The sequence below is a fragment of the Vombatus ursinus genome, unplaced genomic scaffold (genome assembly GCF_900497805.2).
Source record: "Vombatus ursinus unplaced genomic scaffold, bare-nosed wombat genome assembly UNPS02014794.1, whole genome shotgun sequence".
Lineage (NCBI taxonomy): Eukaryota > Metazoa > Chordata > Mammalia > Diprotodontia > Vombatidae > Vombatus > Vombatus ursinus.
In genome coordinates, this window is record NW_020954572.1 from 18777462 (window position 1) to 18796231 (window position 18770).

At 35.1% G+C, this 18770-nt stretch overlaps 1 protein-coding gene across 2 annotated transcripts in view; it reads left to right on the top strand.

Moving 5' to 3' along the window:
* Positions 1-18770, top strand: part of UBR1 (ubiquitin protein ligase E3 component n-recognin 1) — a 159832-nt gene that overhangs the window by 14707 nt on the left and 126355 nt on the right. For both annotated transcript variants that reach the window (XM_027869880.1, XM_027869879.1), the window contains exons 2-4: positions 13484-13740; positions 16357-16435; positions 18509-18616. In XM_027869880.1, coding sequence (XP_027725681.1) covers positions 13484-13740; positions 16357-16435; positions 18509-18616 — 444 coding nt within the window. The remainder of the gene's footprint in view (positions 1-13483; positions 13741-16356; positions 16436-18508; positions 18617-18770) is intronic.

Sequence of the window (18770 nt, forward strand, 5' to 3'; positions counted from 1 at the left end):
GACAAAGAAAACCTCCCTGAAGTCTTTCCTCGAGGATTAACAAACTCCACTATGCTTCATACCCTCCCCCTCTCAAGGGATTCTGAACCCTAGGGTGTCATCATTCACACCTCACTCCTCCTCCCCCATTGTCTTATTCCCATGTCCCTCAACTCAGGCCCTCTCCACCATGTACCATTCTAAAGCTACCCTCTTCCGTTGTCCTCTCTGAAACACATGCTCTGTAGGTAACAAATATGCTTTCCTTTCTTATCCTAGGTACATTAATTTTGTCGATGCAGAACCTTTCACTTTCATGTAATCAAAGTTATCTATTTTATGTTTTGTAATTGCATTTATCTTTTATTTCATTAAGAACTCATCTACCCATAGCTGGGAAGTGTATGATCTGCTTCTTTTCTAGTTGTTTTTCTTTTTTTGTGGTATGATCTTTAATATTAAGTTCATGTATTCATTTAGGATGTATTGTGGAATATGGTGTAAGGGGTTGGTCTAAGCCTTATTTCTGTCAGATGCCAGTGTTCTCTTACTGGCCAAATCTACTAGCCTTTTCTCAATCCTCATTCTCTATGACCTCTCTGCAGTCATTTACACTGTCATCACCCTCTTCTCCTTGATACCCTCTTCTATCTAGGTTTTCATGATACTTCCTTAGCCTGGTTCTCCTCAATCTCCTCTGTTGGATTTTCATCCAGGTCATACCTGCTAATACTAGGTGTCCCCAAAGGCTCTATCCTGGACCCTCTTCTCTTTTTTCTCCATACTATTTCACTTGATCTCATCAGCTCCCCTGGATTCACCTATCATCTCTATGCTGATGATTCTCAAATCTGCTTATTCGTTCCTAACCTCCCCTAACTCCCTGTCTTTCATTTCTTTCTCTCTATTAGACATCTCAAAGTGGACGTTCCATGAACATCTTAAACTCAACATGTCCAAAACTGAACTTTCCTGCCTAACTTCCATGTTACTGTCCAGGGTACTACCATCCTCCTGGTTACCCAGGCTCACAATCTGGCTGTTATCTTTGACTCCTTATTGTCTCACCCACCCACCCCACCCCTGCTAATCTCTTGCCAAGGCCTGTTGATTTCACCTTTGCAACATCTCTTGTATATGATCCCTTCTGTCCTCTGACACTACCATCACCCTGGGGCAGGTTCTCATCATTTCACAACTAGTCTATTACTATCAAGGGCTGGTTGGTCTTTCTGCCTCAGGTCTCTACTCACTGCAATCAATCATCTGTTTAGCTGTTAAATTAATCTTCCTCAAGTACAGAAATAACCATGTCAATTCAAACCTCTCCCCCCAACTCAATCAACTAACTCAAGAATCAAATATAATAATCCTCTATTTACTATGTATTCAAAGCCCTTCACAACCTGACCCCCTCCTACCTCCACAATCTTTTTTACACACTATTTCCTTCCACATACTCCGTAATCCAGTGATACTGACCTCTTTGCTATTTCTTAAACAACATATTCCAGTTTCCACTTCCAGACATTTTCACTGGGAGTTGCCCATGCCTGGAATACTTTTCCCTACTCATCTCAGCCTCCTGGCTTTCTTTAAGTCTCAGCTAAAATCCCATCTTCTATAAGAAGCCTTTCGTGATATACCTAATACTAGTGCCTTCCTCCTCTTGATTATCTCCAATTTATCCTTTGTCTGTCTTGTTTGTACATAGTTATTTTCGTGTTGTCTCCCACATTAGGCTATGAGCTTCATTACTGTTCTTTGCATTTCTTTGTATCCCCAGAATTTGGCATCGTACCTGGCATACAGTAGGTACTTAATAAATGCTTATTGACTGACTCCCACTCATTCCTTTTTTGTATAGTCTTCTACTGACATACTCAAGTTACGTGAGATAATTTTCCTTACCATTCCTCTCCTTTTTTTCCTTGTAGTATATTTCTCTTCTAGTTTATTTCCTTTCTTTTAAGATTATCAAAACATAAAAAAAAGACCCTACCAGGTTATCTTTCTTGTTAAACTCCTATGATTTTTGATGATGATAGGGTTCTAAGGGGTCATATGTATCATCTCCCCACCTTAGAATGTAAACAGTTCATCCATTTTGGTTCCTTATGATTGCTTGCTTACATTTACCTTTTTATGTTTTCCTTAACTCTAGTGTTTGTATTTCAGAGCTTTTATGGTCTTTTCATTTGGGATTCTTGGAAGTTCTCTATTTCAGTCCATTTTTCCCCCTGTAGGAATGTTTTCAGTTTTACTGGGTAGGTTCTTCTGGGCTGTAAGTTTCTATCTTTTGTCTTCTGGAATATTGTATTCCATGTTCTCTGTTTCTTTTTTAGTCATAATTGCCAAATCTTCTACTGCAGTTCCTTGTTACTTAAATTTTTTCTACCTGGCTACTTGCAATATTTTTCTTTGACCTGGAAGTTCTGAATTTTGGCTACGATGTTCTTGAGAATTTTTATTTTGGGGTTTCTTTTAGGAGGAAACTGGTGGATTCTTTCTATTTTCACTTTGCCCTCTGCTTCTAAGAGATCTGGACATTTTTCTTTTGTTATCTAGACTCTTTTTTTTTCCTTGGTCGTGGCTGTCAGGTAGTTCAATTATTCTAAAATTCTTTCTCTTTCAACTATTTTCCAGGTAATTTTAAAAATGTGAGATAACTTACATTTTCTCCTATTTTTTTAAAAGAAGTTTGATTATGTTTTAATTTTTCTTCTTGTGTTATGGAGTCGTTAGCTTCCATTTGGTCCATTCTAATTTTCATTATAATTAGGTATCTGTTGTTTGGTTAAGGTTTTGTACCTCTTATACCAGTTCTTTCTTCTTTGGTTCTCATTTCTTTTCCAAAATTTTTCTCTAGTACTCCTGGGTTTTTTTTTCCCTCTACTGCATTTAATTTCAATTATAATTTTTAGCTCCTTTTAAAAGCTCTTGCTTCATCTCTTCTAGAATTCTATTTGAATTTGTGACCAAATTAATGCTTTTTCTTGAGGCTTTGCTTGTAGATGTTTTGAAGTTTTAGTCTTCCATCTGGGTTTATGTCTTGTGACCTTGTCACTGTAATAGTTCTTTATGGTGGGATTCTTTTTGTTTGTTTGCTCATTTTTTTCCAGCCATACTTCCTCGATTTGGTCTTTGTGTTAAGGCCAGGTTCAGTGTTTGAACCAGGGGTGGGGAACCTGTGGTCTCGGCCACATGTGGCCCTCTAGGTCCTCAAGTGCGACCCTTTGACTGAATCCAAACTCACAGAACCACCCCTGGACTTTGTGCTATAGAGCCATTGCTTGCTTATGTACTGGTTACATAACCTAGGGCCCATGACTGCTCCTTGTCCTGAACCATACGTATAGCTCTCCTCTTCAGTCCACTTTGGATCTGTGACTCAGCACGGGGTAGTGAGTGACAGAGCTGCCAATTGCCACCTGCTTCTATTCCCTGCACAAAGTCAGGATCCTTTGTGCCAGATCTGGGATCTCTACTTGCTGTGATGCACAGTTGCAAGAAGGCCCTTATTCAGTTCATGTGTTTGAGAGCTCTTTCTGGCTTTTTCTGGCTGGACTCTGTCCCCAGTGACCACTGACCTCTTTCTATCTCCTTATGCTGACCTGAACTGGAAATATGACCCACTGTGATTTTTTTTTTCTCTTGGATTTCTTAATCAGGACTTAGTTTGGTACATTTTCTAGATCTTTGTGGAATAGCTGTGGGAAATAGCTTGGCTGTATTCTTTTTGTTACTCTGCCGTCTTGACTAGTCTCTTGTTGTTAAAAGGAGCTTTGAAATTTCCAAAAGGCAATCCAGCCTGCTCTTTTCCCTCTGTTTAACTCTGGGCACAACTCATTGTCCATTTGTATTTCTCTTCTGGATATACATACTGATGAGCAAGCTCTGGTGAATTTCTGTCCAGATTAATGTTAAAATCTGGGCAATAGAAATTCTTTATCCACTTAATCCTTCCTGTGTGGGTAGATCAGCTGAACTCTTTTATGTGATTATAGATCTCTTCCAGGAGGCTCTGTAATGTTCTTCCAAGAATGTTTGCATCCTTGATACAATTGTCACAATGTCCTACAGAAGAATCCTTCTTTGACCTGAACTTTGCACTGGATCTCCTTCATCACTGTGATGAACACCTTTGGGGAGCATAAATCTACCTGTTGTGACTTGTCTGGTGTTTATTATCAGGGGATGCTTGAACAAGGTTATTTCTATAGAAATAGAAGATTATTAGAAGAAGAGTAGAAGAAATATCTAACTAGATCTTCTAAGAAACTTTGAATAATTTTGATGGGAGACACATCTTATTGTAAAAATGAGACTGTATGAAACCTTGTGTTTTACCCAATCAAATGCTTTTTTGTTATAAACAAACAAAAGCATTGTAATCTAATATCCTCTGCATCTTTCAGTTAATTGTGAAATGGTAAAGATGTGATCTTGTGGTTGAATATCACCTGCAAAACCCTGCTTGTTCCCTACTAACTTCCTTATTGAGGACATTTATGATGGATAACTGTCATAATAATTTGGAATAGATGGAAAAATAGCTACATAGGTTGGTAGCTACTGATATTCTCTCAGTTCCCTTTTTTCATTATTAATAAGGGCCAGGATTTTCTTCCTCTTCTTCTGATACCTTGTATATAGGTCCCTTTGTACCCTCATAATTTTGTTGCCACTGTCATGGATCTCTTTTATGTACACTTGGTTCAGTCTGGCTGCTGTTCCCATCTTTGATCTATTTAACACTATTTCTACCTCCTCTGTGAGCACATCCTTGACTATGATGTTAAAATCTAAATATGGTGATTATGTTTTTCTTGATGGATGGTTTGTTATAATGATTTTTGCAAATCTTTTCCATTTTAATTTTGTTTGTAATCTTCCATTTTCATCCTGAAATGAGCGCGCAATGACTTTGCTTAATTGGATGTCTTGCCAAGCTGTCTTTAAACTGATTTTGCCTCCTATTGCCTCTCTCTACTTTGAACAATGATACTGATAATAATCATCCATCATTTCTTCAGATTTTACAAATTAATTTATGTTCTAATGTGGTGTTGCTTTTGGCAGCCATTTTTCTCAGTTTAACAAGTCAGATGCTTGTTGACTAAGGCACTTTCTTGTGCTCTTTTGGATTTGTTGTGGCAACCAATTTACAGTGGTTAAATTTTTTAAATCAAATTATAATTAGAGCTAATCAGCAGAGGGAAGGAACTAGCATAAAGGGGGATCAAGAAAGACTTTTTAAAAAAAATTTTTTTATTAATTTATTTCAATTTATCAACAATCACTTCCATAAGCTTTTGAGTTTTAAATTTTTCTCCCACTCCCTACTTTCCTTCCCAAGATGGCACACAATCTGATATAGTCTATACATATACATTCCTATTAAACATATTTTCACATTAGTCATATTGTAAGGAAGAATTAAAACCAATAGAAGGAACCACAAGAAAGAGGAAACAAAACAAAATAGAAGAAAAAAAAAGAGCAAATAATATGCTTCGATCTGCATTCAAACTCCATAGTTCTTTCTTTGGATGTGGATAGTATTTTCCATCATAAGACTTTTGGAGATGTCTTAGATCCTTGCATTGCTGAGAAGGGCTAAGTCTATCAAAGTTAGTCATCGCACAGCGTGGCTGTTACTTTGTACAAAGTTCTCTTGGTTCTGCTCACTTCCCTCAGCATCAGTCCATACAAGTCTTTCCAGGTTTTTCTAAAGTCTGCCTGCTCATTATTTCTTATAGCACAATAGTATGCCATTACATTCGTATACTACAATTTGTTCAGCCATTCCCCAATTGATGGGCATCCCCTCGATTTCCAATCCTTTGCCACCACGAGAAGAGCTGCTATACATATTTTTGTACATGTGGGTCCTTTTCCCATTTGTATGATCTCTTTGGGCTACAGCCCTAGAAGTGCTATTGCTGGGTCAAAGGGTGTGCACGTTTTTATAGCCCTTTGGGCTTAGTCAGGAAAGACTTCTTGTAGAAGGTGAGATTTTAGCTGAGACGTGAAGAAGCCAGAAGGTGGAGATGAGGAGGGAGAGAATTCTAGGTGGCAGATAGAAGGGAACCTAGAATTGGGAGATGGAATGGCTTGTTTGAGGAATAGTAAGGAGGCCAGTGTCACTGGATCATAGATTACTTGGGAGTGAGTAAAGTATAAGAAGACTGGAAAGGTTTCAGGGAAGTCAGGCTTTGAAGGGCTTTGAATGCCAAATAGAGGATTTTGTATTTGATCCTGGAGGTGACAGGGAATCACTGGAGTTGACTGAGTAATAAGTGACATGGTTAAACTTGTTTTTTAGGAAGATGATTCTGACAACTGAGTGGAGTATGGGTTAGAATGGGGAAAAGCTTGAGAGAGGGAGACCAACCAGCAATTGCAGTGGTCCAGGTATGAAGTGATGAGAGCCTGCACGAGGTGGTGGCAGGGTCAGAGGTGAGAAGAAGATGTGTAGAAGAACTGTTAGGGAGATACTTGGCAACAGATTGTATGTGAGGGAGGGGGTTGAGAGAGAGAGTAAGGAATCAAGGATGTCATCTAAGTTGTGAGCCTGAGGGACTGGGAAAATGGTGGTAAAAAGGAAATTAAGAAGAGGGGAGGGTTTAGAGGGAAAGATAATTGGTTCAGTTTTAGTCATGTTGAGTTTAAGATGCCTAACAATTTGAGATGTCCAATAGGCAGCTTGATATTAGACTAGAGATCAACAGAGAGGTTAGGGCTGGAAAAGTAGATTTGAGAATCATCAATATATCATACTTTTCTTCCCACAGTTTCTCCAACATTGATTATCTGGTTGTAGTTTTTTTTTTTTAAATCATCTTTGCCAGTTTTTTTTATTGTGAAGTGAAACGTAAGGATTGTTTTAATTTATATTTCTCTTGTTAATAGTGATTTGGAGCATTCACAGGTATTGATACTCTGTAATTCTTATTTATATCCTTTTATTGCTTAACTATTATCTATTACGGCTCTTTATATTACATATTTGTATCAGTTTACTATATATCTTGGATATCAGACTGTTATCAAAGATATTTGAGTCAGAGATTTTTCCCTATTTGATATTTTTCCTCTTATTTTATCTGCTTTGATTTTGTTAGTACAAAAGGTTTTTAACTTTACCTAGGGACATGCAGGGTTAATATAAATATAACTATATAATATTCCTTGTAGAAATATGGGAAACCATGCCAATAAATAAAATTGGTGATTCCAACTAATCTTAACTACAAATTTTGTGTTATCAGACCAGATGAAGAACCAGAAACAGATTAAAAAACAAAACAGTAGCCATATGTTTGTGATAAACCCAAGAACATAAATTATAGGGTGAAATATTCTCTATTTGACAATAGGTGCTAGGAAAATTGAAAAGCATTTTGGCAGAAATTGGGCTTAGATCAGCATCATGTACTATATTTTACAATAAACTCAGATATAGTTGACTATAAACAGTCACATTTTAAAAAAAATTAAGGGAGAATGAATGGAGGTACATTTCACAAGTACCACTAAGGGTTGCATCCTTTTTTTTTTTTTAAAGCTTAATTTTATTGTTTATTTTTATACTACTTTTCATTTGCATATATCTGTTTCCTCTGTACCTTGTAAAAAAGAAGAAGAAACCAGTTCAGGAAAACTAAACAACATTATCATCTGAGTGTGACATGCAATATCCCTGAGACATGAATCTCATGCCTCTTCAAAGAAGGGAGAGGATGCATTTTCTCATCTTTTACCACAGGAACAAGCTTAGTCATTAGAATTACGTGGTATTAAGTTGGATTTTTTCTTTTTTTTCTTTTTTTTCTCTTTTTCTTTTTTCTTTATGTTATTGTAGTCATTTTGTTAGGGGGAGTATTCTTAACTGAATGGGATAGAGTTGATCACAAAAGACAAAATGGTTTTGATGACATCCTTTAAGTCACTCCTCCTGAACAATTCTTCTTTAGTAATATGTTGAAACCTACTCATGCTAACATGTAAAGCTTTCTGTTGCACTTTGGGAGACCTTTAAGTCTTTGGAATCTGATATTCTTTAATATAAGCTGTATGTGCTAAATACTTAATGTGCAAATAGTAACTAGTTATTCAGAAGAAGGGGAGATTACCCTGGGCTGTGGTAGTACTGATTTGATTGGCAGAGTTCTTCAAAGCGGAAGCTAACAACCATTTTGTTTGCCAAAGCAAACAACAAACAGAATAGGGAAAAAACAACCTTAAAAACCTGAGAATGTACCTAAATACTTGTAACTTCTCTTTATTAAACTATAGTGTATTTACATTCATTAATTTGCCTAAATTTTTATTGGATCCAATATTTTTATTGTGCAATAATTCTTAGCAGTAATAGGTTTCCATACTTTCATTTTTGTTGTTGTTGTTGTTCAGTCATGTGCAACTCTTCATGACTCCTTGTGGGGTTTTCTTGGCAAAGATACTGGAGCGTTTTGACATTTCCTTCTCCAGCTCATATTACAATTGAGGAACTGAGGCAAACAGGATGAAGTGACTTGCTTAGGGTCACCCATTTACTAAGTTCTGAGGCCAGATTTGAACTCAGGAAAATGAATCTTCCTGACTTCAGGCCCAGCACTCTATCCACTGTACCACCAAGCTGCTCCAATACTTTCATTACATAAACAGAAGTTTATATAGTTATATCTGTTAAGCTTCAGTGGTTACCTAATTGTATTTATCCTTGATGTTAACAAGTATAGTGGCTGGCATGTAGTAGGTGCTTAATAAATACTTGCCAATTAAATGTTATGAACAATAAGTTCATGTTCATCCTGCATCTGTGAAGAAGTAGCCTAATTGTGATGGGGTTTAAGCAGAGTAGCTGACAAATTATTGACTTAATTTCATACTCCCAAAGTAAATAACAAGAGCTACTGTTCTTGGCCAGATTCTGACTAATAAAGAGGAACTGGTTTCCAAAAACAGAAATGATAAGAACCTTAAGAAGAAATGATCAAGACATCTTAGAGTTCCTGATCAATAAGGAGGTGAATTTAAGAAATAGTTTGATATCCACTCTTGATTCTGGGAGTAGGTATTTAGAAAAGAAAGACCAAGTAGGAACCTCTTGTCTAAGATTATTTTTTCATCAACATATATTATGTTTTATTTTCAAAAAGTTTTTTGATGTATTGTATTTTTATATCTTTCATTTTTTAAACATTTTAAAATAAATGAAAATCTACATTCTCTCCTTCCCCTCCTCCTATTGATAAGAAAAATAAACCCTCTTACAAACACATATACTCAAGCAACACAAATTCCTTCATTGACCATGTCCAAAAACCATTATGTCTCATAATGCACTTTCATTTTCCAGTATATTCTTCCCTCCCTCCAGCTTTATCTTATAAAGACAAATAAAGAAGAAAAAAGAGGGGGAAAAGTTCAGCCATATTAACCAATGTGCCACTGACAGTATACACAGTGTTTCATATCCATAGTCTTTCACCTCTCCAAGTAAGGGAGGGAAATACATTTCCCTTTCCATTTCTCTTCTTTGGTTTCAGACCTGGTCATTATAATTACATAACATTAAGTTTTGATTTTTGTTCTTATTTGCATTTATGTTGTTGTAGTTATTATGTATATGATTTGCCTAATTCTCCTTATTTCATTTCCCATCATTTTAGATGTCTTCCCATGCCTCCTTGTATTCCTCATATTCACTATTTCTTATGACACAGTAATGTTCTATTATGGTCATATATCACAATTTGTTTAGCCATTCTCCAGGCAATGGTCAATTACTTTGTTTCCAGGTCCTTTGCTCCAAGCCTTTATTAAGCACCTACCATGTGTCAGTCATTGTACTAGGTACTCAGGATACAAATGCTATATAAAGAATGAAATAGTCTTTGCTCTTAAGGAATGACAAGAAAGAAAAAAGAGAGCTGTCTTAAGTTAGTCAGCAATCATTCATTAAGCACTTATGTAAATCAGGCATTGTATTGTTCTCGGTAATGGGGATACAAAGAAAAGCAAAAACAGCCCCTGATCTCAGGAGGCTCACATTCTTTTTTTTTTTTTAATATACTTTTATTTCATTAAATATTTCCTAATTACTTGTAAAAAAATTTTGAACGTTCATTTTATAAAATTTTGAATCCTAAATTCTCTCTCTCCTGCCACTCTCCCACCCCTTGAGAATGCAAGTAATATAACATTGATTATATGGGTGAAGTCATACAAAACATATTTACATATTAGCCATGTTGTAAAAGAGAACACATATGCATAGAAAAACAAAAAAAAGTAAAAAAAGTATGCTTCAATTTGCACTCAGTTCATCAGTTCTCTTTCTGGAGGTGGATAGCATTTTTCATCTGAGTCCTTTGGAATTGTCTTGGATCATTGTCTTAATCAGAGTAGCTAAGTCTTTCATAGTTAATTATTGTTACAATATTGCTCTTACTGTGTACGATATTTTCTTGATTTTGCTCACTTCACTTTGCATTAGTTCATGTAAGTCTTCTCAGGTTTTTCTGAAATCAGCCTTCTCATCACAATAGTATTCCATCACAATCATGTATTACAACTTGTTCAGCCCTTCCTCAGCTGATGGTCATCCCTTCAGTTTCTAATTCATTGCCACCACAAATAGCACTGCTATAAATATTTTTGTATGTATAGATCCTTTTCCCTTTTCTTTGATCTCTTTGGGATACAGACCTAGTAATGGTATTGATGGGTTAAAGGGTACACACAATTTTATAGCCCTTTGAGTGTAGTTCCAGATTGTTCTCCAGAATAGTTGAACTAGTTCACAACTCCACCAGTAGTAGTGGTATCCTTGCAGTAACAGAAAAGTTGGAAAGGGGGGAGGCTTTAGGGGAGAAAGATAATGAGTTTTTCTTTGGATTTGGTATATTTAAGATGTCTATGATATCCAGTTCAAGGTGTCCAATAGGCAGTTTGTGATGTGAAACTGGAGGTCAGGAGAGAGGTTAGTGCTATAAATGGATATGAGAAACTGATATGTATGTACAAGGAACAATTTTTCTTAGAACATGGCATAAAAATTACCCAGACCATCCTGATCACACACATCTAGACTTATTTCAATGTTTGTAAATGTCCTTCCTAAAATGTGGTGCCCAGAACTGAACACAATGCTTCACCTGTGGTTTGACCATGAAAGATCATGGCAAAAATATCTCTCCTCCTCCTTTTCTGGGTGCTTTCTGCTTGCTAATGCTATTGGCCAGTCCCTTCCAGGATTGTAGGGCACAGAGAGAGAAAGCTTCACATTTAGGATATTGAGGATGTTTATTCCTGACCTCACTGCCTTGTGAGTCTCCGTGTTGGCTCCGATTCTAAAGCAGCCTGGGCAGAAGTCCCAGGCTACTACTAGCCTTGCCTAGACCTTGCAGGCTAGGGCTGAGCAGGCTCAGGGTTGGGGTCTATTAGGTATCATATTGAGATAGACCAAGGGAAGTAGGACATTTTTATAAATATACCACCAGCATAGACCCCAGCTGCTTTTAAATACACCAATAAAGAATAAATGTGTCATAAGGATAAGCAAAGTGGTTAGTGGAATGCCTTTGGTGTTAATGACTGTACTTAATAAGCTTATCAGACATTGAGGCTGTTTCTGTTCTCTCCAGGGGAAAGGAAGCCAGTCTAAGCAGACTTGCATTAGTGACCTAACATCCTGTTAGCTTTTTGTGATGATTGAAGTTTATTTACCCTAACCTTTGAACTTTTGCTTGTGAAGTATTGTTTAGTCACCTCTCCATTATCTTGTACTTGTGTATTTGGTTTATTTAACCCAAGTGTGGAAATTTTCACTTGTTCCTATTAAATTTCATCTTACTTGATTTGGCTTAGTAGTCTAACCTGTGAGGATTTTTAAAAAAAAATTTTTCATTCTTTTTGGATCCAGAGTGTTAGCTGTCTATCTTGGCTTTGTGTTAGCTTCAAATTTTATAATGCAGCTTGTTGCAGTGGATGGAGAGTTGGCCTCAGAGGCAAGAAAACCTGAGTTCAATTACTGCCTCTGACATTCTAGTTGTATAATTCTGAGAAAGTAATTTAACTTTTAGTGCCCTAGATAACTCTAAAAATATAAGTTGTAGAGATAATGCCAGCCTTCATTTTGGTTGATGGAGTTTATACAAATGAAATCATAGACCCAATTTCTATCCCTTTTTTCACAGATCCTTTTGAATACTGACTCTATCATCCTAAGTGTTAGCTGTTCTTCCTGGCTTTGAGTTAGCTGAACATTTCTTAAGGATTTTCTTCTGTTTTTTTTTTTTTAAATCTAAGACACTAATAAAAATGTAAAATAGCACAGAACCAGAGTCTGGGTGTATTCTAATAGATACCTTTCCTCAAATTGACTTAGATCTGTTAATGACTACTTTTCAACTAATTTTGAATTCACTTAACTATACTGCAATCTAGTGTGCATCTTTCTGGAATTAGGAGGCCAATTTATCAGTGACCACACTGATATAAAGGAAATCAACATTGAAAGACTTTACAACTCCGATCAATGCAGTAATGTGTGGTTATTTCCAAGGACTTGGAGGTAAATTATGCCACTCACATCTCAGTAGGGAGATGTTAGACTACAGATACAGAATAAGGCATGTATTATCAGACATCACAAATATCTGATAATATAATACTGTAATGTAATATGTAATATATAAATGTCTGATAATATAATAATAAGTAAATGCTTAATTGTGCTTTTTTTTGGGGGGTAGCAACTTCTATTGGAGGAAGAGTGAATTGTAAGAGCAATGAAGAAAAAATATATCAATAAAATTTTTAAGTGACTAATGAAATCATAAATCAGCTTTAGAAATAAGTAAGTGGTTGCCTCTCTACCATAAGCAGGGGAGAATGGTGAAATGTCTTTTCATCTTGGGATGATTATCTCTGGCACTGCAAAGATAATAAGTGGAAGGTATATTTAAGGTATTCCTTATATCCTTAGTTTAACAATTCCAGAGATTCACATGGTTTAACACAACTTCAGATGAGTCATTAATACCTAGCTCTGCTACCATTGATATATTTTTCAAATTTATTTTATCATAACCAAATCAGGATGCTTGATATTGCAACAAAATTATTTTACATTAAAAGGTGTGAAATTGCTCAGTCATGCATGTCTCCTCTTTTCAAATGTATGTAGATTCTGTATATTTATTGTTTGTATGTAGTTGTTTTCATATTGTTTCTCCCATTAGATTGTGATGGGTGTGAGGTAAAACGTCAGAGCTGTTTTAATTTTAATTCCTTAGTGATTTGGAGTATTCTTTCCAATGAGTGTTCCTCAAACATTTCTCTTTGATGTTAGAGGAGGCTGAGTATTATAGGGTATCCTATGGTACCTTTTCTGATTAAGTAGAATTATACTTGATTTAATTTTATCTGTAGATTCTTAAGAAGTAAAGTGTTTCAAGATATAAATTATTTTACTCTTATTTTCTTGCAGTGGTGGCATCAGCAAGTTGATTTTCATTCTGCCTTCTTATATTATTTGGCACAAACTGTACCAGACATTTACTTTGAAGAAATAGACCCAGAATTGGAAAAACAGGAGGAAGCTGTTCAAACGATGATATTAACTCCACTGGAATGGTGCTTATTTAAAGAAGATCCAGTTATTTCCTTAGAGAAATTGAAACAAAGTGGAGCATTTCAGCTTTGTGGGAAGGTTTTCAAAAGTGGGGAGACGACATACTCTTGTAGGTAAGAAATGGAAATTTATAGAATTAGTGTGTTTGTAATCTCTGCATTCTTCCTGTTATCAGTAGTATACCTTTTTTTAGGTTCCTTATCAACTCAAGGCTCTTTATAAAACATTGTCATTTTATTTAATGTGTTTGTTCTTTTCAGCACTTATTAATGGTCTGTGACTAACCCTTACAGCATATTTGTTAGAGTCTCACTCGCAATTAATAAGCCATCATCACATTTTCTTTCTCTGTTGTTTCAAGACCCAAGCTGTGGCTTTTGCCATTTCCAAAAAGAGAATGGGGAAGTAGGAGAAACTTTGCTTGTTTTCAGCAGGATAGTGAGGGTTGTGTAGTGGGGAGGAGAGGAGGAGTGAGTATATAGGGAGCCCAAAATGGGAGCAGATTTACTGCCAGGGCTCTTTTCGAGGGCTGTCCACTTAAAGCCCAGTCAGGTACAGAGAATCTTTTTCTTAGTTATACCTACTTGAAACTTGAGACTCTTTTGGCTTTTGAACTTGAGTTTTGACTTTTTTCTTTTCTTCTGTCTAAAAACTAACATGAGATTGTAAATATCTTATTTATTTAAGAACAGATTATTTTTTTCTCAGTTTTATTATAGAAATTTCTGCAGAGGAAACATGAAAAATACATGGATAAAAATTATACAAAATATTTAGAAAAGGAAAAAGTTTAACTATTAGAATAATTTGCTTTTGAGGTTAGACAAAATTACTGTGCTGTATAGTAAACTTCATTCAAATTCTTGAATATTTTTAATTTAATCAGAATCACAAAACTGTTAAAAGTGCTCTAGAGATACAATTTAGCCCAACTCCCTCATCTTATAGGTGAGGAAACTGAAGCATAGAAGGGTTAAGTTGAGTCAAAGTTGTTAGGTTTTCGCAAAATGCTATAGCCATACCATAATGAAATTAGATAAGACTTCTTTTTTAAAATTTAATTTAATTTTATTTTATTTTTAGGCAGTTGGGGTTAAGTGACTTGCCCAGGGTCACACAGCTAGTAAGTGTCAAGTGTTTGATCTGAAGTGGTATTTGAACTTAGGTCCTCCTGACTTCAGGGCCGGTGCTCTATCCACTGCGCCACCTAGCTGCCCCAGATAAGACTTTTTTTGAAAAAGTTTTTTAGTGGTTTTGTTTTTTATCTTTCAAAAATCGAGGATGTGTCAGTGTTTGTCTTTTGGAGCATCATGTAGCAATTTTCCATAGAGTAGTGTTAGCCGAAGGTAAATAATGATTTCTTAGAAAAGTTAGCATGCTAATTTAATGTATTTTGCTACTACTTAGGAGAATAAAGTCAGTGAGTTATAAAAAAGAATGTATTGTCATGTTTAGTTTTTTAGTTAATAGAATCAAACAGTCTTCTCCAATTTGCAGCAAAGGAAGGTGTTAGAAAGGTTAAGTGAGATGTCCAGGGTCACAAGTTAGCCTTTTCTTTTCTTTTTTTCCCTATAACAGTAATTTAAAAATAATTTCCCTAGATTCCAAAAGAATTTTTGTTTACTTTTTTAAATCTACTTTTAAACTTTTCAAGAAGTTCACATCCTTGCCCAAATAATTTGAAAAAGGTATTTAGCAAAGAAACCCTTCTATTTTGTTGTTTTTTTTTTTTTTACTGAAGATATTAAGATGATTTATTTTAAAGTTTAATATTTTGAGTAAGTGGAAATAAGGGTGGGTCTTTCTTTCCACAAACCTCAACTAGCAATATGGAATCTCTCTGTTAGTGAAGTACTTTTTATAAGATGTTGGAACAGCAGGTAATTTTCTCAGTTCGACAGGAGTGTTCTGACATTTTAAATTAGGTCAGGTCAGAAATTAGCTACACAAATCACATAATATAAGGTGAGACTATTAAGTAATCACAGATTATCTTTTTTAAAAAAATGTGACAAACAGAAAAAACTACATGCAAATGGAAATTTTCAGCTACATGCATATTCTAGTCAAGCTCCACTTATTCAAAATATTTTTGGAACTTTTTTGCATTAATCTTTGGAACCAATTTATGAGCTACACAAGAATGTAAGTTTCATTACTTTATAGTCATATCCTATCATCCTTTTTTCTACCTCTTTCAAGTAGTGTCATTCAGTTGATCACCCATATTATTCAACAGACTTAGCTCTGAATAACTTTTGTCTATTTATAAAAATAAAATTTACCCTAAAAGAGTGAGGATTTACCAACAGTGGGGATATTCTGCTTCTTGCCTTCCCTGCTCTGCCCCCAACCAAGAAAAATGCCATTGGCTCTGAGGGTGCTTGAAAGCTCATTGCATTTTGAGGACCCAGCTTCTAGTCCTGGCTGTGCCATTGGCTCTATAATCTTGGACAGATATTGTAATCTCACTGAACTTTAGTTTCTTCATCTGTAAAATAGGCATAAAAATACACTATATGGAGTTGTTGGAAAGAAAGTGATTTGTAAACTGAAATATACTTTATAAATATGAACTACTATTTATTGAAGGCAAAGACGTTAATTTCTGTATATGTGTGGCATATTTTTTTAAAAATCATTCTGTTATTTTAGGATCTATGTATATCTGTGCTTAAAATGATAATGATCTAAAATTTAGAGTAACTAACTTGAAATCTCTTCTTTAGGGACTGTGCAATTGATCCAACATGTGTCCTCTGCATGAACTGTTTCCAGAGCAGTGTTCACAAAAATCATCGTTATAAGGTTTGATTGAATTTTAAGTTGTGTTTGGTTCTCTAACTTTTTAAAGACTAAAGTTTTGGAGTAAAATTTTGCCCTTGTTTCACATGTTTATTTGATTTTTTTGATGATTATTAAGATTTTTCTTTTTAATAAAAGTATTAAGATGATTTGGAAAGTTTATATGCATTGACTTAGAATTTTAGAGCTGGAAGGGATCTAAGAGAGACATCAGCTTGAGGAGGTAGAATTTTTCTTTTGGGATTTTCATCTGTAACAAACTGATCAAGAAACCTACTTCTTAAGTCTTCCTAAGTCTCTAAGAGTTGAGCAGCCTCTTAAGGTATAGTTCAGATTTACAGTACCCAGGACATAAAGAGGAATGAGGGAATAAGATCATCACAAAGTAGTGATACCATTTAATCAACAAAACTTTGTTTACATTTGAGGCCCTTCAGTTTACTGTTTTCAGCTGTGGGTAGTAAGACCCATACCTTATGAGTTAAAACACTCCTTTGGATAGCATATTTTACTTAACTTTCTAATTTCTTTTAAACAGGATTTGTAATATTTGTGTTTGTTGTTAATAATACGATATTTGTAAATAGAAGTATATACAGCTATTTACACGTATAATGTTTTACAATACAGGAATGTTGGAGTTAAAAGTCAGAATACCTGGCTTTTGGCATTGCTGCATAATACCTGTGTGACTTTGGTCAAGTCACTGAACCTCTGGGACTTAATTTCTTTATTGGTAAAATGAGAACCAGATTACTTCTAAGATCCCTTTTAACTCTAAATTGATGATGAAGAAGCTGATGATGATTATGCCCACCATAGCTTATTAGTTCTTTCTTCTGTCTCCTCTGTCACTTATTACTTGTGTGACCTTGGGCAGATAACTTCACCACTCTCTGCCTCAATTTTTCATCTGTAAAATGAGGGGGTTGAACTGAATGACCTCTAAAGTCTATTCCAGCTCTAAATCTATGATCTTATATTTCCTCCTGTTTTGATTTGTTCATTTACTTTAGAGCTCTAATTGATCAGGAACTGAATAGATAGGATTTTTTTTTGTCTGTATTCTCCTTTTAGGACAAAGGCAAATCCATAAGAAAACAAACTGATGAAAGGGATTTATTTAAAAATGCAGTAACCAGGATATTATATCCTGTAGTATATATATGCTTTTCACAACCTGAGTTCAACCTTTCTTTCCATTCTTATAATATATTATTACTCTTTCCATGTACTGTCTGGTCTAGCTTCATGCACCAGTCTGGTCCAGACTTCTTTCCATGCCTCACGTATGACATTCTATCATTTATCTTTGCATCTTTCCATAGATTGTCATCTGTTCCTAGAACGTATTTCTTCTTTACCACTACCTCTTAAAATTAGTTTCCTTCAAAGCTCAGCTCAAATATCACCTTGTAAATGAGTCCTTTTCTGATCTTTGCAGCAGTGTTAAGTGCCTGTACCAAAATTTACCCTGTATTTTTTTTTTTTATCTACTTACACATCTATATATATTGTTTTCCCCAATAGAATGTATACTCCTTATGGGGAAGAACTGTTTCATTTTTGTCTTTGTATTCCTTGTATCTAGCACAGTACTTGGCACATTTGTGCTTTAATAAATATTAATTAATTGCAGTATCTACAATATTGGATAATGGGTACTGATATTTATAGCTTTGAAATATAGTAAGATGCTTAATTGTCAAAAAAATTCAATTATCTTTAGTATGTTATATTTATGAGAGTGGGAAAACAGGTTAAATGCATTTAAAAAAATTTTTACTAGCAAGGTTTAAAAAAAATCAGTTGAATGTTTAGCTATATTAGCCAGAACACCTCATTTTTTAAGCATACCTGTTATTTGGAATTTTTTTTATGAATTAAATTTGTACTATTTGTATTTCTGTTTTCCTCCATTATTAAAGCTAATAGAAAATGTGTAAAAGGGAGAAAAACCCCCACATTTTAAAAATTGTCCTTTTAAAATCCAGACTTCTAGGGCCCACGTTTTTCTGTGAAGTGCTAGTTTATGTTTTAATTTTAATAAAAAAAGCATTCTTATTTTTTGTTTAGATGCATACTTCTACTGGAGGAGGATTTTGTGACTGTGGAGACACAGAGGCATGGAAAACTGGCCCATTTTGTACAATCCACGAACCTAGAGCAGTAAGGTCTAATGAGGTAAGGTTACTATTTAAAATAGAATCATGTCCAAGTTTCCAAGGTTGGTGGAGGTTTGGTTAAAAACTTTAGTATGTATTTAGGATCATGTATTTATAGCTCGAAAGGACCTTAGAGGTCAGTTATTTCAACCCCCTGTTTTCTAGGTGAGGAA